The following is a 26884-nucleotide window of genomic DNA, read 5'->3' as shown; positions in this document are numbered from 1 at the left end:
ATGGTACAACACAATTTTATCTTGAGGTCAGCAGAACAGAGCTATATACAGCATGAGACCCCAGATCTTAACTAACTGAAATAACTAACAAACATAACTATAACAACCCAACAGTTTGGATCACTGGCCCGCGAAGAACATTAGCCACCTGAGTGCCAATCTAGCTTGTGCCTCTACACCTTATAAAAACTATACTCTAACTTAACTAACCTATACCTCACCTAATTAAACACTAATATTCTATGCTAACTACTAACTAACTTATCTACCTATACTATACAAGCTTAACTAAAATAAACTATCTACAGAGCCGTCTCAAGTTATTCCTTTACACGCCAGTAAAAACATGCTTTTTGTTTAACAGTGACCACTCCTAATGTTCTGATTGACTGCAGGTAAGTCCAGCTCTGTGAGCATTCTAATGCTCCGATTGGTTTCAGGTTAGTTTAGCCTTGTGAACATTCTAATGTTCTTATTGGCTGCAAGCTGATCTATCCCTATGAACATTCTGATGCTCTAACTGGATGATAATTGGTCTGTCCCTGTGAACATTCTTTTCCTCTGATTGGAAACAGATCGGTCTATTATTGTGACCATTATAACGATCTGATTGGCTGCAAGTTAATTTATACCTGAGAACAATAAATGCCCTGTTTTTCTACTGGCTGGATATAGCGCTGCCCACAATAAATTTGATTACACTCAGACAAAAAAAAACAACAACAATCGGTGCTTACATCACTCCTAAAACAAACTTGGAGGAATAATATTTTCATGAAGTAACAATCGTTCACATTCCACCATCCCAGCACTAGAGTTTCATAGCCCCAACCTGTTTAATTTTCCCCATGTACCTACCATCTATATAAAAGGAAAAAGGGTAAGAAATAAGTGTACTCTACCTCTAATTTAAAATTAATATATTATTTATTAATGTATTTTTACCACGTTTCTAGATATTTTTTCCATTAATCATACATAATAAAAAAAAAGTGGTAATATGGTGAAACAATATTGTATATGTCTCCATCACAAACACGCCTTTTCCCCAATTATATACAACTGTGCCCCAATCTGCATTATTGTGTTTGGTTGGAACCTCAAAGTGAAGTGCACCCCTACAAATAGCAGTCATTTCTTGGGCTGGTCCAACGAGAATGCAGCCAATAATACGATGAGTTTACAGTACCTCATGAATATTAATCAGGCTCATGAATATTATTCATAAACTGTCTTGCTAATGTTACTAGTTCCCAGTGAAGTGATAGGCAGCATTGTTATGAATACTGGTTCAGAACGCATTGGACGTAGAAACATCTGCATGCATACTGTCTTAGGTTTCTCATGTGCATTTTTAAAGGGACACTACCATAACTTTTTTATATTTTATGTTTATTCTTATAAATTGACAGTTCCCTGTCAATTGATTAAGTGGCCAGTGAGCTCAGGGTACTTAAGCTACAGACAACACTGTTAGTTAAATAGTAATAATAGTAATAATACTAATTACCTACTACACATCATAAAAAATAGCTGTAGTTCTCTAAAAATAGAAAAAGGCAAATATGGAAAAACTTTCTCTGAAATCCGCATAAAATGACGCTGCTTAAACATATATTTAAATTATGTACTTTTGTACAGTTTTTGGCACCTCACTTATCTCTACCTGCTGCCTACCCCCATGTAGGAAATAGAAGGGGCTTCTCCCAAAATACTGCAGTTAACCAGAGCCATGAGAGGTACTGTCAGCTCACAGCGCCAGCAGAGGAATAGCGTTGGGCCTGTATAAAACACTTGCGGCTCACAGCTTCCTGCAACCAACAGGGAATTAAACGGGATCCTTGGGGAGGGATACAGTGGTGTTGTCCTAAAGTGGAAGTATTTCTTTGCAATAGGGCCGCCCCCCCATATTATAAAAGGGCTTTGAACGTCTTGGGAAAACCATTTTGGATCATTAAGATTACAAATCAATGATATAACAAATATTTTAGAGGGGTTTCTTTGTTAAATAAAACAAGTATATGCCAAAGTCTGACACATGGTTATTTCCTGCTAAAATTATAAATGCAATCAATCATTTTGCATGATGAAACAATAAAGGCAATATGGCAGCTTTGTTAAAAAAATTTAAAAAATGCAAAACCCTTAAATTGCTTCCTCTGCCGGAGACTCTGTGACATTTACAGAAAAAAACAATGTCAGGTATGTTCTCCCTTTAATATTGTTACATGCCTTAGACAATCTTTATACATATTTACAGAGACCTTTGTTGCGTTTTACATGTGTTTAGATGACAGGTGATGTCTTTCATGACATTTACTCAATTATTTGACTTTCACTTCAAGCACTAGTCATCCCATTCTCAGACTCTGAGGCCAGACAGGAAGTGACCCCATTGAAACGGTAGAGGGTACCCAGATGGTCGCAAAAACTGCCAGAAAAGAGGAAGTTAAACAGCCACAACATCCTGGTGAAAGTCATCAGCATATTTTAATTCCCCAAACATAGGCCTTGGATGTTACGTGTTTAACTTACATTCGCAAAGCCTATTACATGCGCACTGACGCTGAAATATAGCGGATTGGAGCTGCATAAACACACGTGCTCCCTTTGCATTAGTTTAAACAATTCTGTGTCACAAGCATTAACGCTAAGTATAATACAATACAGTTGTACGGGAACGCTAATTAAGTACATAGTACACTAAGCTGCAGTGAGGCTTTGAGGTGTAATAATGAACATGTGCCTAACACTGTGAAAACAAAGACAAAGTATATCATTTTGGCTATGAACCTATTAACTGGAAACAGTGGCTTTCATTCAGATTTGTCCTGCATTTTTTAATTAGCAGCTACTTAAATTAAACTAATGTTGGAATAACACGCTCTTCTTCTGCACACTCCGATTGTTCCTCAGTCTCTCTACCGCTAGCACATACTCCCCTCAACTCCTAATATTTACTCAAAATATCCAGTCTCTCTCCCAGCCCTGTTATCTCATACTTGCCAACTCTCCCGGAATGTCCGGGAGACTCCCGAAACCGGAGGCGGTCTCCCGGACTCCCAGTAGAGCAGGCAAGTCTCCCGCATCCGGCAAATACCTGGCCAAAATAATGCGATTTGCAGTAAATCGCATCTTTTTGGCCCCGCCTCCGCATAAAACATCATTCCCAGCGCAGGGGAGAGGCCAAAATGAAGCAATTGCTCTTGCCCTGCCCTCTAGTCACGCACCCCTGTCTGGGATCTCCCGGACTCCAGTGCCTAAAAGTTATCTCCACCTTCAAAATATTGCTATAATGCACCATTTTCTTGCCCAAGATGCAACCAAAACTCCATTCTCGCATCATCTCCCACCTTGACTATTGTAATCTCCTTCTATCTGTCATTCATCTCATCCTTTCGCCCCCACTTCAATCTATCCTAAATGCTGTGGCAAGATTGATCTTCTCTCACTACTCTGCGGATCCCTACACTGGCTCCCCACATCCTCCAGAATCCAATTCAAATTACACACCTATAAAGCCCTCCACAACAATACCCCTTCATAAGTCCCATCTCTGGACTTACTATGTCACAGTATGATGGACTGGGCTACACATACAGGGCCTGAATCTTTAAGGAAAGTAAAGCAAAAAAATGAGTAACTTTGAACCTTGAAAATACCATGTTATATTGAAAATGTGTGGACAGTTTTATAATTAGGGTAGAGCAGTGTTGGGCAAACTACGGCCCGCGGGCTTTAGAGGTTCTATCCGGCCCGCCAATATTTTAAAAAATTTCATTAAAATATACATAAAATTATTAGGGCCGACCCTGTGTGTCAGAACCTTCATTTTTATGCCTTCCCAGCTATTTCCTCCATTACACTTCATCCTCCTTCCTAAAAGGACACTTCGTATGTCAATCACTCAAACACCTGCCCGCCCCCTAATGGCTGAAAGTCATGTGAGAAGAGATGGGCTGGGCCATATACTAAGGCGGATTTCGATTGGCTGCTGTGTTGTCAGTTAGTGGCTCACCAGAAAGACGGATCTGCAACAACCTACTGAAATAAGTGCTGTGTCTGTACGATCGCTGCACTTATAGAGGTAACACTGCTATAATAAACCCTCCCGTCCCATTCAAAAAATTTGTATTATATATTTTGATATTTGAGTTTTTTAAGAAATTATATTGGCTCGCCTAAAGTTTTTCTTTTTTATTTGGCCCGCTCCTGAAAAAGTTTGCCCATCACCGGGGTAGAGCATGGCCTTGATCAACTTTAAATGTCAGTGTAAAAATAAAGCTATCAAGTATTTGCGTCCTACATGAAAAAAAAGCCAGTATTTTCCTTGTGTGCAAAATAATAAACCAATTTGCACCCCTTGCATTGCAACATGGTTTTTGCCAAAGTTCAAAGTTACTCATTTTTTTCCTTTACTTTCCTTAATGAATCAGGCCCACAAAGTTTAATTGTACCCCCCGTTTACAACATTATGAGAAAAAAAAAATATTCTTTTCTTGATCCGTCGTAGTCAAAATGACCTTGATCAAATGAAGACCAAATATGAGAGGGCCGGAAAATCCCCATAAAAAATGACCCACCAACAAACTACTAACGACCAATGTGAACAATCAACATCGGTATACCAGAGTTCTCCCATTCACTGGTATCCAATGACAAGTGGCCAACGCGGTAAAACAGTTGTGTTTGGCTCGTCGTGGTGATTACCAACTGTAGTCACTCTGTGTCAATCATTCCTAATTTGTGGATGGCTCATTATTTTATGTGGATTTTTCTAGGGTCTTAAGATTTTTATCCATTTGGACTGTGATGGATCAAGAAAGAAGAAAATATTTCAATCAATATTTGTACTAGTCATTGGGAAGCCACGGTGTTCTCTAGGGCTAATTTTCACAATCGCATTGAGACCTCATTCTCACGGTCTTCCTGTTAGAGTAGAAACCCGCTCAGGCTGTCTAGCGCTGGGTCTGGTTGAGGGTTTGTTTTTTGTGATATTCACATTTTTGCCCTGTACAGATCTTAAAGATTTTCCACCTCTCCGCACATTGACCTTTAGTTTGCAGCGGCTGCTTCTGAGTGTGTTGGAAAGTGTGGCGGTGAGCGTGTGTCTTTCTGTGCGCTGGCCGGCCCAGCAAGGTACATCAGTGACAAACCAAATGTGTTTTGTGGTGTGCAACAGGTGCACTCACTAAATTACCTCTGCTGACGAGATTATGTTGACGCAATAACTTTATTTAGAACCACCATCACTGCTCAGAGTAATCAATTATGTGTAATCTTCTCAGCTGCAATATCATGTTTGTTTAGGTAAATTATTATGTGAAAGGAATTAAATAGCCCCGCCCCACTATAAAAAGCCAAAATTTATCTTAATGACATGATTAAGTCCCACCCCCTCCATTCATTGCCGTGAATTTCGGCAAATGCGGGAGCTTTGCCTACTCTTTCGGGAGTCCGTGAGGACTCCCCGAAATTCGGGAGCCTCCCGGGAATTCCGGGAGAGTAGGCAAGTATGAATTAAAGTTCCATTTCTGTGTCAAACAAGATTGAGACACTAAAGTGGAGTATTTGGAAGAGTTTCATCAAACATCATTAAGTTGCAGTAAAATTTCAAGTGGCCTGTGGGATGATAGAATGATTTGTTTGATTCTGCTACGTTTTGTTGGAGATAAATATATATATATATATATATATATATATATATATATACAAGTTAACCTGTGCATGATACTCATGCATTCTAGTCAAATCAAGCTACTTTAGGTGTTAAAAAGGTTCTTGTCATGCATTTTGGGCTAGGCCAGGCCTCCTCAGTGGAAGAGCGTTACTTCCCGACGAAAGCGCCCTTTTTAACGTGGTTTTGTCCACATGTCACCACCTCATCATTCTTCTCCATCACCTCATCCTTCATCTTCATCGCCACATCCTTAATCTCCATCGTCTTACTGTTCTAAAACCTCTCGATACACAACGTTTCTGCTAAACACCTTATTGCTGTGCTCAATCAGTCTTCCTTGAAGGGCAGTATTAATAACCTGCACTTTCACATCACTGCTTCTCCGTACTCGTGAAAATGCGACATACAATTGTCCATGACCAAAGACAGGCTCTGGTAAATAAATACCCACACGGTCAAGAGTTTGAGCCCTCAACTGGTAAATTTAGCCCTTACTACCCCTCCCAAGGGGGGGAAGGGGGGATGATGGAAGTTAACTGACTTCACACACTAACACACGCCGCTAGGCTTATATATATTAGATATATATCTCTCATACTTGCCTCCCGAAATTCGGGTTGATCTCACGTACTCCGGGAGAGCTGGCAAGTCTCCCGCATCCAGGAATTACCTTCCCGAAATTATGCCATTAGCAGTGAATTGCGTCATTTTGGCCCCCCGCGACAAAATTTCCGTCGCGGTTGGGGGGCCAAAATGACGCGTTTGCCGCGCCCCGTCCCCTCCCGCCCTCCAGTTACGCCCATCTCCCGGAAAACACTTGCCAAAAGTTAGTAAGTATATATATATATATATATGCATGCTGGTTCACTCTTGCCATATTTATTTAAAGAGGCTATTTTTAAAATGTAAATAAATTTGACGAGCAGTCATTTCTAAATCGAAAGTATCTTATATAGGAACGCCAAGTTTGCAGAAATGAAATAAGCTGCTCAGAAAATTGCTTCCTAATTCTGTCCCACTGCTTCCTACTCTCCACCTTAATAAAGAGGAAGTTAAGGTTACTTTTACATAAGAAAACCCCTACCAATTTCAATAAAGTTTACTTCAGTAAACAGTAATGGAGAAGGAATTACCCAATTTGTATTTGTTATTCTAAAAAGGGAACACAATTATGTCACTAACATCTCAACAGTTTTGTCTCTTAAGTGCACCTGTTGCTAACAGATAATGGATGCAGCTATATTAAGGGTTGAGACAAATATTTTTAAGAATCTATTATAAATCACACACGGTGCAACCTATCAATGCTTTAGTAGCCTGTGACATCACTGAATTTATCTTATCAAATCACTAGGAACCAGTGACATCACTGAGAATGCAGCCTATCAATTCATTAGTAACCAGTGACATCACTGAGAATGCAGCTTATCAATTTACTAGATACCAGTGACATCGCTGAGAATGCAGCCTATTAATTCATTAGTAATATTAATTTATTAGTAACCAGTGACATCACTGAAAATGCATCCTATCAATTCACTAGGTACCAGTGACATCACTGAGAATGCAGCCTATTAATTCATTAGTAACCAGTGACAGCACTGAAAATGCAAATTATCAACTCACTAGGAACCTGTGACATCACTGGGAATGCAGCCTGTCAATTCATTAATTACTAGTGACATCACTGAGAATTCAGCCTATCAATTCAATAGCAATCAGTGACATCAATGAGAATTCAGCCTATTAATTCATTAGTAACCAGTGACATCGCTGAGAATGCAGCCTATTAATTCACTAGGAATGAAATACATCATTGAGAATAGAGGATAACAATTCATATAAAAAATGTACAAAATAAATATATATAAACATAACTATTTCCAAGTTTTTCAAATAAAATAAATTGCAATTATATTAATATTTATAGTGTGTATTTTTTTTTTCTTTAATGATTCTAATTATGGAATTAATGAAACTCATCAGACAGAACGATACACAATATAATTAAACCTAAAATTCAGCAGTTCACAATCAATTTAGGAGGTTCTAGTGGGGTCATTTATTAATGTACAAAAAGTTCAACGTCAGCAATGGTGATGTCAACTGCCTTTTATACCTATTTTTATACCACAGGGCAAAGATTTGCATGACAAACAGCGTATTTTGCAACACTTTGTCTGTGGCTTCCTTATAGATAACAAGGTAATGGCAATTAAGTGTTAAATGAGATTTCATTCTAAGGACTGGACTTGACATTCTCTCTGTCTTTGTGTGTTAGGGAATTTAGACTGTAAGCTCTGCGGAATTAGTGGCGCTATATAAATAAATGATGATGATGATGATGATGACATGAAGATGTACATAATTGAAGGCTTTCATGACTTGATGTGTAGAGTGGTTCAGCCATGCTAAATGCCCAGATGTTAAAACTACTGTACATAAAGGTGCAAAATATAAGCAAGTGTGTATTAAACCACACATTAACCGACATATTTACATCACTAAATAGAGCCCCAGAAAACGAGGAAGCTGTACTGTCCCTTACAGTTATAAAATAGATAAAGGAGAGTAAAAAACAGCACCTTGGGGTATATTTACTAAACTGTGAGTGTGAAAAAGTGGAGATGTTGCCTATAGCAACCAATCAGATTCTAGTTATCATTTATTTAGTACATTCGATAGAATGACAGCTAGAATTTGATTGACTGCTATAGGCAACGGGCCTGAGTCATTAAGGAGAGCAAAGCATAAAAAAGGAGTAACATTTGCACCTGGGCAAAACCATGTTGCATTGGAGAGGAGGTAATTTAAAATGTGGGGACACATTTATAGTTGGGGTAGGGCATGTCCTAGATCAACTTTAAATTTCAGTGTAGTAATAAAGCTATTAAGTATTTGTGTGCTAGATGAAAAAACAGTCAGTATTTAACTTATGTGCAAAATAATAAACTAACTTGCACCCCTTGCATTGTAACATGGTTTGTCCCAGAGAACATTTACTCATTTTTTCCCTTAATGACTCAGGCCCAACATCTCCACTTTTTCAAATCTGCAGTTTAGTAAATATACCCCTTGAGTTTATTCTTGGTGTCATAAATTGAATTATGCACCATGCGTAAAATTAGGCGTACTTGCAGAAGAAAAAATGCATTGCGCCAAGAACATTTTTTTTATCAGTCGTAAATTACCATACTGAAAAGAAAGCAGAAACTGCTTCTTATGGGCACAGACATGGCTGCTTGTTAGAATCCCAAACAGTAAAGACAAAATCATTGGCACGCTGCCCTGTAGAAATATGGCATTTATAAATGAATAAATCATCCTACATTTAGTCATATGTGATTACATGGAGAACCTTCACATGGAGATTGTTAGTGGTCTGTCAAACACAGGTCATCTTACCGCCGCTTTCTCGACATTAGGGTGTAAATTTACTGAAATGTTTTAAAAAGGGAAACTGGAGCTGTTGCCCATAGCAACCAATCAGATTCTAGCTATCATTTTCTAGAGTGTACTAGATAAATGCTATCTAGAATCTGATTGGTTGCTATGGGCAACACCCCTACTTTCACTTTTAGATGTTATAGTATATCTAACCCTGGGGATGGGAGCTGTCATTAACAAGCAGACGACAGCTCCTGGTGCTCTGATTTGTTAATTGTCAGTAAACTGATTACACAGTGGACTGAGACTGGCTACTATATGGTATATTATAGAGTAAGGATGAAAAATGTGAAATTTTTGAAAAATTGGTAAACAATCCAGTAAATAGCATTGAAAGGGCAGGAAATACACATATCTACATACATGATAAATGTAGACAATATATTAGTTTTATTTTATGTTAATATTTTATTTATGTTCTTTTAATATTATTTAATTGTATTAGTGGATAGATGCAATGCCACACAAGAGGTTGGTTTACAAAATATGGGAACTGGGTCTAGGAAACAACATTTGTACTTGGATCGAAAACTGGTTAGAGAATAGGGAACAGAGAGTTGTGATAAATGGAACATTTTCTAATTGGTCAAAAGTTTTAAGTGGAGTACCTCAAGGTTTCCGTGCTGGGGCCACTCCTTTTTAATATATTTATTAATGACCTTGGTGATGGTTTAGAGAGTAAAGTTTCTATTTTTGCAGATGACACTAAACTCTGTAAGGTAATAAAATCAGAGCAAGATGTAGCTTCTCTACAGAGGGACTTAAATAAACTGGAACATTGGGTGGCCAAATGGAATATGAGGTTTAACATATATAAATGTAAGGTTATGCATCTAGGGATCAAAAACAAGAACGCAATCTATAAATTAAATGGAATTCATTTAGGAGAATCTATAATGGAAAAGAATTTGGGAGTGCTTGTAGACAGTAGACTTAGCAATAGTGCTCAATGTCAAGCAGCAGCTGCAAGGGCCAATAAAGTATTGGCATGCATAAAAATGGGTATGAATTCAAGGGAAGACTGTGTAATTTTGCCACTATATAAATCCTTGGTAAGACCTCATCTTGAATATGCAGTACAGTTCTAGGCACCATTCTATAAAAAAGATAATTTGGAACTAGAAAGGGTTCAGAGAAGGGCGACAAAATTGAGAAAGGGTAAGGAGTCATTAAGTTATGAGGAAAAGTTAGCCAGTTTAGGTATGTTTACTTTAGAAAAGAGGAGATATGATAACTATGTACAAATACATTAAGGGTCAATACAGAGAACTTTCATGGGAACTTTTTACCCCAGGGACTATACACTGGACACGTGGTCATCCCCTAAGGTTAGAGGAGAGGAAATTTTACAACCAGCAAAGGAAGGGGTTCTTTACAGTAAGGGCTGTCAAGATATGGAATTCATTGCCAGGAAAGGCTGTGATAACAGATTCAATAGATATGTTTAAGAAAGGGTTAGACAAATTTTTGGCGGAAAAGTGTTTTCAGGGTTACGACTGTTAATTAAAATGAAGGATAGTAGTGGATATAGGGTAAAAATAGGACTGCAATATTGGGTCTGGGGGGATTTTCACAATTGAAACAGATTGGCGGTTGCTTACTCTGGATCAATTTCAAATATAAGTGCAGGATCGCAGGAGATCTAAAATAGGTTGGTGTCTTTTTTCAACCTCATCAACTATGTTACTATGTATATTACTTAAATACCCTTCACACTCTACTGCTAAATGAGCAACTCAGGAATTCAAGACCGTGCGCATTAACTAACAATGAAACACATATCACATGAAGAAAGTTTGAGGTCGATTCAAAAAGCCCAAATACCCGATGCGTCTGTATCATAAATAAAGACGTATGTCCCATTTTATCATATATTGGACTAAAGGATTTCGGCTAGGGTTACACTAGACACAGTACTCTGCACTTAAAACTGGTGAGCCCTAAAGGATTTAACCTGCTGTAGCATCTAAATCCACAGGATCCCTATACATCTGTCAGATAATCTTCTGTCAGATGAATGATGTATCCCTGGCTGACGGTCAGCTACAGATGGCCCAGAAGGTCGCATGTGTGTTAACAAGGTGCATGATTTGGGGTCCCTACTTCCACATACACGAGTGACAGCCTGTCACTGACAGGTAAAGCTGCGATTGTCTAGTTGCAAAGTGTCCCTGACATTGCATTCAAACTATCAAGGAGACAGGACACATATTTCTATTTTCGATTGCTGTTTGCAAAGAGAATTTGTAACTTCTGTTTTATCATTTCAATCTAGCAGTATCCACTCTGCATCTACATAACACACTGAGTTAACGACCAGCAGCATTCTTCAGAAATTTGCCACACATGGAATATTTCCTGTGAGGTTTCTAGTCCTCCTGTAATATACTCGTGTTCCCCACTGTATGTGCGCAATAAAAGCCCTGTTCTGCCTGGGCACATTATTTCCTGCACTTACTGCTTTGGGGGCACACATGTTCCTTATATTATGGTTAGGAAACTTATTATTTTACATACGATAACTATTTTCCATACTTCCGTTGTAACTGTAATCAACTATAGTGAAAATAGCAAAAAAAAAATAAAAAAAAAATATATATATATATATATATATATATATATATATAATTTTTTTTGGGGGGGATAGCACTATAAATTATGCTGTCTGGGTGAATAAAGATGCCAATTTACTTTATTTCTATGCAAATTTGGGGCATAGTTAGACATAGGATTATATTTGCTTAGTACTAAGAAAATAAAAAAAACTTTATTGTCCACCCGTTTGTCTGGACAGACCACATGGGAGTATTTCTCCAATTAGACATTATAAATCTCCCCAAGCGGAACCCAACCTGGTCGCTTAGATGACACCCTCTTGCTCAACCCCACAACTTCCCTAGAAATAGCAGAGAAGCTTTCTGAATTCTTTACCCTAAATGAGACTCCCCATATATCATTGTCTACGATCTGGGAGGCACACACGGCCACAATCCGTGGACGTCTTATTAGTATGGCAGCCGCCCGACACAGAGAGGAACGAGAGCAGATATCCGCATTCCCTCCACGGCTCACCCAACACCAGGGTTCCTTAGACCAATCACACCCGAGGGAGCTGACAGTAGTGAGGAGCCAGCTCGATGTGGTCTTATCCAAAAAAACAGCCCGTAATCTTAAATGGACACAACAACTTTTTTACGAAAAAAGCGACAGGGCGGATTCCCTCCTGGCCCTGAAATTCCGTCAGAGGCGTACCCATAATGCGATCTCATCCATTAAAAACTCTAAAGGGCAACTAACATACAAGCTAAACTTGATATTAAAAGAATTTCAAGCATATTATTCATCGCTATATGACTTGAATGCCTCAGGCTCACCGCTTCCTGACCTAGACGAAAAAATGAGCACTTATCTACATTCCTGCCACCTCCCGCAGCTATCTGACTCAGAAATTCAGTTCCTCCGCTCAGATATAACAGAGGAAGAAACTACTGCAGCCTTGCGTAGCATGAAAATAGCCTCCGCCCCAGGCCCAGACGGCCTTCCCGCCAAATACTATAAAAAGTTTGCAGGGATTCTTAGTCCAAAGTTAACCACCTGGTTTAATTCTATTATTGATAGAACTTCCCTTGACCCGGCCACAACCCGAGCCCGGATCACGGCCATTCCAAAAGAGGGTAAAGACCCCTCCCTTTGTAGTAGTTATCGCCCCATATCGCTACTTAACGTAGATCTGAAAATATATGCTGAAATTCTTGCGAATAGAATAAATTCTGTACTCCCAAAAATAGTACATCCCAACCTGGTTGGGTTTATCCCAGGCCGACTGGCCGCGGATAATACCAGGCGAACTATAGATCTCATACAACATATAAACGAACACAAACAACCCTCCCTCCTTATGTCTCTTGATGCCGAGAAGGCATTTGACCGTGTTGGCTGGCCCTTCATGATGAAAGCTCTCACCCACTATGGTTTCAAAGACTGCTTTCTCAAGGGGATTTCCGCTTTATACACTGACACAACTGCTTCTGTCCAGGTGACCGGGTGTTCCTCTCCACCCTTTCATATCTGAAATGGGACCCGACAGGGTTCTCCCCTCTCCCCCCTTTTATTGGCATTAATCATAGAACCCCTAGCCATAAAAATTCGGCAAAATCCTAATATCACTGGCATACCTCTACCTACTAGCAGCTATAAGATAGCACTTTACGCGGATGATATTCTTCTTACCATCACCAATCCCCTGACCTTGCTACCAAATCTGTCTCAAGAACTTAACACTTTCTCTATAGTGTCAAATTTTAAGATTAACACGGCTAAGACAGATATCCTGGATCTCAATAGCTAAAACAGCTTTTGTAACTAAACTTTCCTTTTAATTGGAACTCCGATTTCATCAGATATCTGGGTATAAAACTCACCAGAAAGGTGGAAGATCTCTATCGAGCTAACTACCCACAGTTTATAGCTTGCCTTAAAAAAGATATGATGTCTTGGTACAAACTCATGATACCATGGGTTGGTCGGATTACAACAGTGAAGATGAATTTGCTTCCTAGGCTGTTATACCTTTTTCATACCCTTCCCATTAGAGTTCCCCCCTCAACCTTAAAAATGTTACAAACTTCTATATTGCAATTTATCTGGTCGAACAAGAGACCCAGGATCTCAGCTCGCATTCTGGAGCGCCCCCCCCCCCCCCCCTCCCTCCAGGGCAGGTGGCCTCGGCATTCACAATTTTCCCTGGGACCAGGGTCTGGGTCAATATAAATTAGGACTTGCAGGATGGCTCGCCGATCTGCTCCATCCTTTGGCTCCCAGCCATGCAGCTCCCAATTTCTGTCCAAACCCACCCAGTAATAACCCTCTCCCTCTCAACCTGTTCCCGATGTAATAGATTGGCCCTTCTCTCTCCCGCACCCTCGATTCTGATGCCCCTCTGGTCCAACCTGGCCTTTAAGCCCGGACTCTCACGCTCTATGTACGCAAAGTGGGCAGGGGAGGAACAATTATTGTTGGTAAATCACATCACCGGGACCCTAATATTTCCTCAGTTCTCGGACTTGGCGGACCGGTGTGGGCTTGTGATGGGGCAGTTCCACCAGTACTTGCAGATTAGACATTATCACCAAAAGGTCAAAGACCAGCTATCATCTAGGTCGCCCACTGTGTTTGAGAATTTATACCTCTGTGGCCCATCTTCAAAAGGGCTCATCTCCATATTGTACAATATTTTGCTCCCTATCTCCATGGAAGTGAAGGACTGATTTCGGACACAGTGGGAGGCAGACCTAGGAACATCTATGGATCCCGAAGAGTGGTCAGACATTTACGAGTGGACAGCATTAAAGAAAATCCGCATTAGAGAAAATGCCAATAAATTGCTCCATAGATGGTACTACGTCCCCTCTAGGCTACACGTTATATATCCACAAATAAGCGCCACATGTTGGAGAAATTGTGGCCACACAGGAACTTTCATGCATATTTGGTGGGACTGTCCCCGAGGTCGCCCGTACTGGACTGCGGTCCTCACACTAGCATCAGCTGTCCTCAATACCCTTATACCCTCTGACCATAAACATATTTTGCTGCCCTTACCTTTCCTGGGCCTCCCTAAACACACTCATAAGCTTCTCCGGGATATAATTAGTGCAGCTACCTGTCAGATAGCTGCCTCTAGGAAAAATCCTACACCGCCAACACTTCAAATGGTCTGTGGCCGGGTTTGGCCGGGTTTGGCATACTTGCCAGCTGGAGCACATCACCAGTGCGCTGAGGGGCTCTCCGTGTCTTTTTATAATGTTTGGTCACCATGGGCTTCACACCACAACCAACCTTTGCTTCAATTTTGGTAGCGACTAGATCCTCATGGGAACTATCAGATTCGACTCCTCCCTTATTTAACATGTGAACGCCCCTCTTCCCTCAATTCCTCCCAACTCTCCCTTACCTTTACCGTTTAACCCTGTGTTATACCTTACACCCCTTCTCCCTTGTTTACACTGTTCAATAATGGCATCTTTATTGTCGCTAACTCAATATACATTTATATTTATATTGTATAAGCACTGAGAAAGACTGATGCACATTCTTATGTTTGCTTCTGCATATACTATTTTGCTAATGTACTTTTCAAGAATTCTGTAACATTGTTTGAGATAAGATGTTACTAATGAACGTATTTAAAAAAAAAAAAAAAAGTTTATTTTATTGAAAGAAATGGCACTACAGTGGTAGCAGGTTGGACATTTTCCCGCTTCATCAAACACCTAGGCACAGGTTTGCGGCGGTATCTTCTGAGAGCAGAGTTGGCGAGCACCTTGATATGCAAACCATAGTTGCCTACTTTGGAGATCTCCTGTCCAGGATGGGAGATCTCCCTGTTGCCTTCTGGGGTGTAACCATGCAAATTGCATCTGTAGGCCCAGCCCCCTGCTGACCTATACCAATTGTGTCCTATTCCAACAGGGGGAGGGGCCAGGATGCGCAATTAGCCCTGTCCCCACCCACTTCACCAACGAAGAGGCCAGGATCCGGGAGGTTGCCCTGCTTTCTCTGGAGTCCGGGAGAACTCCCAAAAATTTGCAAGATTCTGGGAGAGTTGGCAACTGTGGTGTACAACATACAGTTTTGCGTCTCACAATTCCAAGACTTTCTGCAGGTGGCATAATCTGCACTAAGTTCTATTCATTCCTACTAGAATTTCTGATTGAAAATTCAGGACAAAACAGACAATGCCCAGGTCCTCCCAAATTTCCAAGTCTGACCAAGCAGCACTCAGATCCACTTCAACTATGACCATTTTGTGCAAGTTCATGCACTCTATCCAACAGACCGCACTCCTATAGTCCTGGGAAAATCAGGATTGTCAGCAGGTATGATAATGGGTTACTTGGTAAGCACCTACATACATGAGGCTGTTTTTGGTAAGAATTGCAGTCATAAGCAGCCAAATGTTTATAGATTTGAGGGGGCACACAGTAAGCATTGAAAAGGGGGTACATGGGATACCCCTGTGCATCCAAGTTCTGCCTGAACTTAAATCATGGCACACCCCTTGCAAAGCCTGATCAAGGAGTGATAGGGTCGGGGGCTCATGACAACACGACCCAGTTCAGAGAAGTGCTTAATTTAAGTTAGTTTAAAATGTTGTTTATGTTTTTGAATACGGCTTTTGGATGTTGTTGTTTATGAACGTTTTACTTCCTAGGTGTTTCGATTTCTTAGTCACACACCGACCACATGACAGATAAGTTTGGTTTTTCTTCCTCCCAGCTTTTTCTCTTTCCAAAACTTTCTTGTCCAACTTATTTTATTGTCACAGATTTATTTATTTGTCACAGCTTAATTTACTGCTGGTGATTCCCGTAATACAATAGCCAGTTGCCAGCTCAGTGTTCTTTCTTGTGTGATTACAACCGGACTGTTTGTTGGTGAAATGGGCTGTAGGTCCATAGCTTATATATATATATATATATATATATATATATATTCTGGTCAGGTATGGCCATCCGATGTACTGGCAGGAGCATGCTCAGTGTGCTCCGTAGAATCTTTCTGTGACATCATCACACTGTTGGAAGTCTGCCGGCCAGGGCCGTAACTAGGGCTGTTCGAGAGGGGCGACCGTCCAGGGACAATGCTGAAGGAGAGCGCAATTTATCAATATTTTAGGTCAATTTGGCTAAAACTGAAGGTGGAGGGGGGTGGTAAAATTTGAAGTTACGGCTCTGCTGCCAGTTTTCAGCACATCGCCGCTGAGTGACGACTTCAGATGAATGACATCAGTGTCTGCCCACGCCTGCAGCCAATTTAAATAATGCCTAAGGCATTTTAGAAGAAAGAACAAGACCGATAGGGAGGGTCACATATTTCCAACTCAGTGTCTACAGAAACGGTATGTTTGCTAATAGTTGCACACAGCAGTTGGCATTTTACTAGGTGAGCAATTTAGAGAATTTTAATTGGTAAGCCCATAGGCGCTCGTCTGGTGTGCCGAGACGCCTCTGAGAGCAGAAAGTAAGCGTGCACCGTGGAGTGGTGCATGGTAGACCACCTAGGCGCAAAATAATTACTATTATTTATCTATTTACAAGGCGCCACAGATTCCGCAGCGGCGGATACAATAACCAAACCACAAATAGATGAGGTAATACTCATGAGACAATATTCAGGGTCCGTGAGAGCTTACATTCTATATTGAAGGGTGGTGGTGAGAGAAAGTAGGACCAACTGGGATAAAATGGAGAGGACGTGATAGTGAGGAGGTGGTATGATAGGCGAGCATGAAAAGGTGAGTTTTGAGTGAGCGTTTGAAGGATTGTAGGCTGGCTTTGCTGTGAGCATGCCGCGCGTTCCGTAAATTCTGTCCACTTTGTTTTGTTTTCTAATTACAACCCAGGGTTCAGAATGATCATCCACTATACAGATGAAATTGGGAAACAATCTCAAATGGAGTAATCTTTACATTATATTCTATTACATTTATGTTATCAAAATGTTTTGAAACTTTTTGCTTTTGACTCAACAAGGCCGGTTTTTTTGAAAGGAAGATACAGGGGTGCTTCCCAAAACTGTGGGCAGCTGCCAAAACAGAACAAAAATGTCACAAATGCACTTGGCAATTTCCTTACTGAAATAGAGCTCTTAAGAGGAAGAAAAACATATAAAAAAAATCCAGAGAACCAGTAACATTTCAATTAAAGACGTACATATGTAAAATATGTGTATTGAAACTAATTGCTCTTGACCTTTCTATGATACTGCACCCATGACAATGGCAATTTGGGGACTTTTTAAACATTAAACAGAAGTCCTGTATGACAATACACTTTTCAAAGCTCTACTGACAATACCTGTCAAAAACAGGGCTCGATATAGAGGATGAAGGTCCCCCTTTTAAATCTTTCGGTGTTAAGTAACAAGGCTTTAAAAGAAATCTAGTTTTAAAACTATTCTTAGTTGTCATGCTGTAAACAGAACACAATCATTGAACATATGCCATGGATACGAATCCCAATTTAAGGCCAGTGGGAGATTTTGGTAATCTGGGCAATCTGATAACATACAAATAAAACAGTACAGAAGTGGAAGTTGCTTAATCAATTTACAGCAAAAGCGCAGTGGAGTGGCGGGTGGCTTAAACATACAATTGCAAATGTGTACAACTGAGACTTTTGCATTTTTATGTACAAGTAGAAATGGCAGCTCCTTTGCTGACTATAGCAGTGTGCTGGGGGATTTTTCTCTGTTTTTGTTCCTTTTAGGATAACCCCACCCTATCAAGCACCTGCTATGAGCCTATAAATTGATTGAGCAACTTCCACTTCTGTATTGTTTGTCCGAGAGGCATGTTGGTGTCAGTAGCTGAGGGGGAGTGCTAGCGCTGAATTGCTCTTTGGAGGCTTCTGGGGTACCTCTTGGTAAGTTAGCTCTCAATTTAAAAATACATATATGTACGGCCAAAATTTATGGGACTCTCACTGTTTAGTTAGGACCACCTTATTAGCAAAAGCGCCATGGAGTGGCGGGTGGCTTTAACATACATTTGCAAATGTGTGCAACTCAGACTTTTGCATTTTTATGTACAAGTAGAAATGGCAGTTCCTTTGCTGGCTATAGCAGTGTGCTGGGGGATTTTTCTCTGAACATGCAAATAAACTAAGCAAAAAAATTAAAGGGAAGGCTAAAAATGACATCTTGATGGTATATGGTTATTGGCAGTGGTCGAAGCGGAAATTTAGAAGCGGGGATTTTGAAAATATAAGTGCATGGAATGCAGGCAGTAGGAGACATGGTGGCATGGCACCGTATACACCCCACTTCCACCACTGGTTATTGGGCTACTTATGCAGCTGTTATATATAACAGAATTTTAATATCTTCATTATGCACAAGATCTGTGTCTCTCATCCACCCTCATTTCCTGCTCCCAGTCCCTGTTACAAAACTTTTTTTCGGGCTGCACCCACTTTGCAGAATTCACTGCCTCGCACCACAAGACTTTCCTCTGGTCTTCAAACCTTCAAGCGTTCTCTGAAAACCCACCTCTTCAGGCAAGCTTATAATATTCCTCATCCACCCTCTTAACCTTCCTAGGGTACTCTATTACCACCCACTACACAGTTACTACAAGACAACCCTGTGACCAACATTGCTATGTGACTGGATCATATAGCCCACTAGGTACTTTTTACCTTTGCAATGTGGCTGGACCAATATGCAATATGATGTAGCACTTACAATCATGTATCAAACTCCCACTGTCCCATAGATTGTAAGCTTGCAAGCAGGGCCTCCTTACCTCTCTGTCTGTCTGTATTACCCAGTATTGTTTTATTACTGTGTTTGATACCAAATGTAAAGCACTACAGAATATGGTGGTGCTATATAAATAAATGATGAATATTGATGATTTTAAACCATTATACTCTTAATTCCACCAAGAAATTAGAGCATGGTGGTCATTAGAATAAGATACTTGGTATGAAACCTGCTTGATCGATATATCAGGGGGCAACCTATGGGTCAAGACCACAAATGTGAGTCACCACAATGTATGGGGTGGGCCTAAAGGCCCTCAACATGAATGGTGTCAAATGGACTAATAAACTAATTATTATTCACACTTTAATATTATTTCGTACAACTCCATAATTTCTTAAACATTATATTTTTTTATTTTAAAAAAATTGCTTAATTTGAAAACAACTAAAATGAATAGGTAAATTAATCACTAAAAAAAATATTTAATGTAGAAGTAAATTTGGGGTTCCAAATGAAAAATTTTAAGGGCTAGATTTACTAAGCTGCGGGTTTGAAGAAGTGGAGATGTTACCTATAGCAACCAATCAGATCCTAGCTTTCATTTTGTAGAATGCACTAAATATATGATAGCTAGAATATGAATGGTTGCTATAGGCAACATCTCCACTTTTTCAAACCCGCCGTTTAGTAAATATACCCCTAAGAGTCACTGGTCTATGTGTTTGGTAAGTGTAGGGAAATACTTGCATCTTGATATGGATTATCAAAACTCCAAATGGAAAAAGGAGAGGAATGGGATGCAATGTGACAAATCGATTAATTATCACACATATAAACTGGAAAATGTCACAACTGATTTAAAAGCATGGAAATATAAGCCACATTTTACAATGTTAACGTATAATTTGTGTGTTTCACTTAAGTATTCCCTCCTCTCTTCTATGACTACTTATCCCGTTTCAAGCAGGCTGAGCAGGTGTCAATGCCCCTCCTCCATGAATTTTAGATTTGCATGAATTATGGCATCAAATTCCACTTAACCTGTTTAAAAAAGACTGAGTGGTAAGCTTAGATAGGACTTCAACTCCACTTTAAACTACATTTTTTAGTTTTCTTTAAAGTATAATTAAAAATGTATATTATAATTATTTTCTTATATTCTGCATTGTTGGAATGTGTTGAGAATTCTGTCCACAGTCAGCAATCATCATCATCACCAATTATTTATATAGCGCCACTAATTCCGCAGCGCTGTACAGAGAACTCTCTCACATCAGGCCCTGTCTTTACAGTCTAAATTCCCTAACACACACACACACAGACACACACACAGATAGACAGACAGACACAAACAGACTAGGGTCAATTTGATAGCAGCCAATTAACCTACCAGTATGTTTTTGGAGTGTGGGAGGAAACCGGAGCAGCCGGAGGAAACCCACGCAAACATGGGGGAAACATACAAACTCCTCACAGATAAGGCCATGGTCGGGACAGCGTCACGTTAAGTGTTGTAATTCTGGTCAAACTGTTTATTTGTGACACCACACAAAGCAGAATTTCCAGCAGACCAGACCAGGCAACAAAATCTCTTTCCTATGTTTGTATGTTCTCCCTGTGTTTGCGTGGGTTTCCTCCGGGTGCTCCGGTTTCCTCCCACACTCCAAAAACACACTGGTAGTATGCGCACTGGGGTAGCGATTGTTTCTAAAAAAAAAAAAAAAAAACCTCTAAAGTACATGCATCGATGACCCTTTTCAGAGACAATGGCTCACACAAATTTGGGGGGCTATAGGAGTGACTTAATATCGATCGGGTTACATTGCTATTGGTCTTTCATTTTCCACAGTCCATTTTTTTCCAACCAAAATTTTAAACTCACAATACTTACTTTTCATAATTTAAACACCGCATGAACCTAAAATAATACATGGAATAATGAATGGGAATAGGTCCTCCTAACTGTTTTACCTTATTTGGGACCTAAAAGGAAGTACGGGGTTGGATCTCATGGTCTGAACAAACTACAGATTATGTGGTTGTCCTAATTTATTAAACAATATGCAGACAATTCAATTGGACCTGTGCACTTGTGTCCAGAGTAAAGCTGGGTACACACTATAGGTTTTTCAACCAATTATCGCGCCACGATAAACGAATGTTAGGTCCAATGTTGCATTACTGTGTGCGCTCCTATGATCATTTTTTACAATATATCGTACTGTTTGATGTGACTTTATAAACTGACTATAAATCTCTATCAACGGTGGAACGATGTCAGGCAAATGCTGGAAGTGTGTACGCACTAACGACCAGTAGTATAGGTAGATCTCTGTAGAGCCACAAACTTTTCGGCATATGGTTATGACAGATGAAGAGCACAGATCTGAACATAAATCGTGTACGTGTGTACACATAGATCTGCATGCTCATCTCAATCGTTACAGCAATCACACCTGCAGTATTATATTGTGCACAAGGAATATAAATCTAAATTGTGATATTAGAAACATAATTTCAGAACTAGTAGTTAAGTTTTTGGTAAAATAATTTAGCTAAGTTTATTACAACCAATTACCAAAATAATCTTGACCATTGTTCTCATAATCACACTATTAAATAAAGATAATTGCTCTATTACCTGGCACAGGATACAGGACACAAAGGTTTGAGATCAAGGTCCATCGTTACCACAGTTATAACCATATTCCCAGGCCCGGTTTATATCACTCTGGCCCTCACACTGCCCTGTTTTTTAATACTAAACACAAAACATATCTGAATTTACACAGGGGAGGACTAATAGGGAAAGGGTGGGACTGCTGAGGAGAGAGGGTGTCCAAAAATGTACAACCTCTATAAGAATGTAATATCCGTGCACGCCATCTTTGATTCTAAAAGAACGATGGATAATCGATGCATATGCTGTTCCACAATTGACAATAGAGATAAGTTTAAAAGCGGTTCTTGAACTCGTTTTTCGATTTGGCTCTAAAGTTTGACAATTCTCTGCAAGTTCTGAAACTTTAGCTAGAGTAACAGAGCTGAGCTAAAGTCGACCGTCTTTGCATTGGTTCGACCATGTGGAGCCAGGTCAACCATATTGGTTTTATGGCTATAATGGTATAGTGTTTCTAACAGCTTTCCGAGCAAACAGCGAACCTCGAACAGCGAATATCGAGCCCAGTAATGGTCGCTGTTTTAATTTTAAAGTCAAGACTCTCAAACTTGTCACATTTCTCACTGGGTAAATTTATTCAACTATATCTAATTGTCAATCATTTGTTTAGAAAAGAAGACACTGTGTGGCGATAGTACGTTATTAATAGGGATCAAGGATCCCAGGGTAAGTCACCACTAACAATATACTCTGCATACATTCAACACAGGGTAGAACATTTGTGTGTTCACAACCAAAGAATGACTTAAGACGACCTGGAACAAACCTGTCTATTATTGTTGCATGTAGTTTCACCGCAAGTAATGCTGTGATTGCATTGATCTTGGGGTCACTGTCCTATTACGGCTCCCTGTATAATTAACAACTAATAGAACCAGTCATCATTGTAACGTGCTGCAAAGCTCCACTCTAACTACTGTAGCCCTGCAGCAAACATTGTGTAAACACATCCTGTCACCAGGATGTACAGTGCCCTGAGTACTATGTATTTAGCAAAAAGAAAAAATGTGTTCCAGTTCGCCCCAGGAGTGAGCACATAATAGAGTGTGCTTTCTATCGTCTCTTCTGGACATAGGAGGAGAGCTGTGAGGTATAGAGGACGGTGGATCGAGATGAGCACAGAGAGCGTGCTTTATTGCGTCCTCGTTCTCAGGCCAACAGGGTAAAGAGGAGCCCTGTTTTTCGCTAAATCTGTGTATGTATATATATATATATATATATATATATATATATATATATAAAGGCAATGTAGAACCAGGTTGTCTCTATGGTGCTTTGGATTATCTTCATAAGCAGGCTGACCCTGATATGCTTTATCATATGAAGCATCAAAACTATTTTCTTAACACAGTTCTCATGAAATTAGATGAATTCAATAAGAAAAATCTGTATCAACAGTGGGCTTGAATTCAAAGTGTAATATGAATATATATGTAAAAAAAAAAAAAAATGCATGTTTAATTCGTATAAGTATGAAAACCAACACTATCTAGTTTGTAAATAATAGCACTTAGTAATTACAGGAAACCAGGAGAGCCATGAGAGGTCCCAGGAATATGTGGGTAAGGTCTGTCACCCTTATATACGTAAAACATCCCCAAAAAGTTCTGCATTTGTTGCCCCATAACTCCAGACATACCAATAAGACTGTGCTATAATGTTTTGCTCCCGTTTTTCCCCACTTTTCCGATTGCAATAACTGGGTATGAGTTAGGTAATTAATATTAGAATACTATCCATGACGCCAATGATTTGAGCCCAAGTTATTGCAGCCGGAGAGGTGAAGAACTTGGGTAGAGCATGGATCCCGCTGGCAGGTCTGCCACAGACAGCAAGCAGCCTTCTTAAAATAAATAGAGGGATTCTGGAGAATGGTGATAAACTGCAAGTTAAATATCCCTGTTCCTGACTGTCACTGATACTTCTCCACCCACAGACTATGTTGAGTTCTGAGCTTTCCTGGTCATGTGACCAGCTTCCATTCTCACCTGACCACGTTGGGATGCTCGAAGGTCTCCAAGTGCCGAAGCACGGCCACCTCCCGGATGGTAGATAGCGGCATCCCCTCCTCCCCAGTCTGCACCCTCACCCTCTTCAGGGCCACAAAGCGGCCTCCATTCTTCAGGTCACGGGCTTTGAAAACCTTGCCGTATGCCCCCTCCCCTATCTCTGCCACGCACTCATATTGTTGCTCTGCCAGCCCGTCCTTCTCCATAGTCATCATCATCATGTAGCGGGCTAGGAGTAAGGAAGGGACGGGAGTCCAAGGTTCTGTCTTCCGCCTCCCTGTGATCCAGGTGTGCACAGAGCCTAGTTCCTAGGACTGCGATGGCCACGAGATGCCGAAGTTCCGAGAGACAGCTGCAGACACAGCCGCGCACAGCTCGACAGAAAGCTGCAGGAAGCGGCACATAGATAGCACCAACTCGAGGAGATCACATTATCTGGAGGAGAGACAGTAATACATGTGTGTGAAGCTTATAACACAGTCACCACTATTCACTGCAACTCCCAGACAAAAATTCAGCAACTTTCTAAGAAACGCTTAAACAACTTGTGGCTCTCCAGCTACTGTCAAACTACTAGTCCCAGCATGCACCCTGGAGAGCAACAGGTTGACAGAGCCTATTTTAAATATTACATATTATAATATTCCAAATACATATACATGTTGAGTATATTACCCTAATGTCTATACATATAAATCATACTGTAAATATACAACACCTTATATGAATAAATGTTGAGTCAAAAAACTATTATTTCAGAAATTAAATGCACCCGAGTAATAAAAAAATCTGATTATTTGGCTCTTCCAAGCCGTCCTACTGATGTTCACCACCTTGATTATCTATCTTTAGTCATGTTTGCAGGTGAAAAACATTTTATATATATGAATCTCATAAAACGCCAATGTCTTTATAAAGTATAAAAAGCGTGTTTGTTGTAACCTAGTAGATTTTCCCCTTCTAATGCGTTGCTGAATTTACATGTTGTGAAAGAAAAAAAATAAAAGAAAATTAGAACAAAAAAGAACAAAAAAAATAACCCTGGGAATTTTTTTTTAATGATTCATTTACATTGTTAGTTGAATGCAATTACTCAGACTCCAAGTAGGTTTTCTGCAACTGTGACACCAACAAGAGTAGGGGGGGGGGGGGGGGGGGAGCATTCAGGGTCCCAACTCCGTCTAGAACACCTTGTAATACCTGGATCTGGAGCTAAGTTGCAGTAGTTGACCCAAAGAGCCAAAATAACAATGATATAGTAATTATGAAAGTGTTTTATTATGCTGTAACTTCTCTTTAATTCTTGCTACTTCCACTGTTAGAGAAAGAGTTAATTAAAGGGCAGACAATAATACTCCACAATACTTTTTTGCGGACACAATTGCAAAGCCCTTTTAGGAACGAACCATGAACCGCAAGAACGTCTACGAACCCACCTTTACGTTTTCTAAAGCCATTTTAAGACAATAAGCGACAAAAGCCTGCCCATGCGAAATAAAAAATCTTTTTAATAGTATAATTATTTCCAACATATAAAAATGGATTTTCTAGGTATAGTTAACTTAAAATGAATAGGTGCCTTTAAATTTTCTTTGTGTATGGCCATAGTTGTGTCATGACTGTTTATTATCCCTGTTTTGTTATTATTTTGGTGTGCAGCACTATGGAATATGTTAGTGATTCATCCATGAAGGATGCACTGCTATACAAAAAAAAACGCGATGACAAGTCTGCAGAGCATTGCATTCTCAAGCTCTTAGTCATAAATGGTTAAGAGCACATGGCAGCTGATGATCTGCACAATGCAATGCTCCTAGCTGACGACTGTGACATCCCCCAGTGCCCAACGCAATCACCACACTGGGTGCAAAGTCATTTGAACCTTTTATAAACGCATTGGTTTGCAAAAAAAAAAAGGCAACACACGTATTTACCTGCGTTAGTGCAACAGTTTCCAACCGGGGGCATCCAAATGGGTAGTTGCTGGGCGGCAGCAGATGGGAGATGTGATTATAAATGCACTGCTCTGCTTATGATTTGCCCTTGGAGGAGCTTTTACTGCTCTTTCATATGGTCCCAGCAGTCCCCAGCCTGGGCCACACAGGTAGCCGCACAGTTCTGCACACCCATCCTCAGTGGAGCACACTCATGCAGAAGGGGCAGGGTCAAATGAGGGAAGAAAAAAAAAAAAAGAAAAAAAGATCTGTACACTGCAAAGAGACCCAACTGAAACATGCACAAGTTTAAAGTTTATTCTGCAGATCCAATTGTCCCAGGGCAGCCCCTGAGGCTGGGAGAGCCACCTCTTCTATGCGCCCCTTCCCCTTCCACCAGCATTTCTCTCCCCTCTCTCTCTCTTTCCTTCCTCGCTGCGTGTCTGAGAGCAGCAGAAGCGCTTTTCTTTACCTACTTTTTTTTTTTTTTTGTTTTTGCTTTCCCACGCTGGTTGAATGTGACTTGACCCCGCTTCAAAAAAAGTTTGACATAGTGTTAGAACATTTCCGCATTCCTCACTGACTACAAAGCCCGCTGCCGCCTCCTTCTGCACTGTGTCTCTGCTCTCTGTCTTAGCACTCAATGAAAATCTTTCATATTCCCCTGCCAGGAGCAGAAGGGATCCCAGAAGTGGAAGCACAAGATTATGTGGATGTATAGGAACACATATATGGATGTGTGTCTGATTATGTATACAATGGGGGGGGGTTGCCATATTTACCTGTATTGCATAGGTTTATGTTCTAGGAAATAATTTAGTTCTGTATATATGTATATATATATATATATATATATATATATATA

The 26884-nt window shown here is 40.1% G+C and overlaps 1 protein-coding gene across 1 annotated transcript in view; it reads right to left on the bottom strand.

Moving 5' to 3' along the window:
• The window catches only part of CDK6 (cyclin dependent kinase 6), a 130613-nt gene extending 104039 nt beyond the window's left edge, over positions 1-26574 (bottom strand). Inside the window, exons 1-2 of the mRNA XM_075211809.1 lie at positions 26020-26574; positions 24065-24520 (exon numbers count right to left, since the gene is read on the bottom strand). Of these exons, the coding sequence (XP_075067910.1) occupies positions 24065-24306 (242 nt within the window). The 5' untranslated portion in view covers positions 24307-24520; positions 26020-26574. The remainder of the gene's footprint in view (positions 1-24064; positions 24521-26019) is intronic.
• Positions 26575-26884: the final 310 nt, after the last annotated feature.

Source organism: Mixophyes fleayi, chromosome 5, assembly GCF_038048845.1.
Source record: "Mixophyes fleayi isolate aMixFle1 chromosome 5, aMixFle1.hap1, whole genome shotgun sequence".
Lineage (NCBI taxonomy): Eukaryota > Metazoa > Chordata > Amphibia > Anura > Limnodynastidae > Mixophyes > Mixophyes fleayi.
This window is presented reverse-complemented; position numbering and strand designations above follow the sequence as displayed.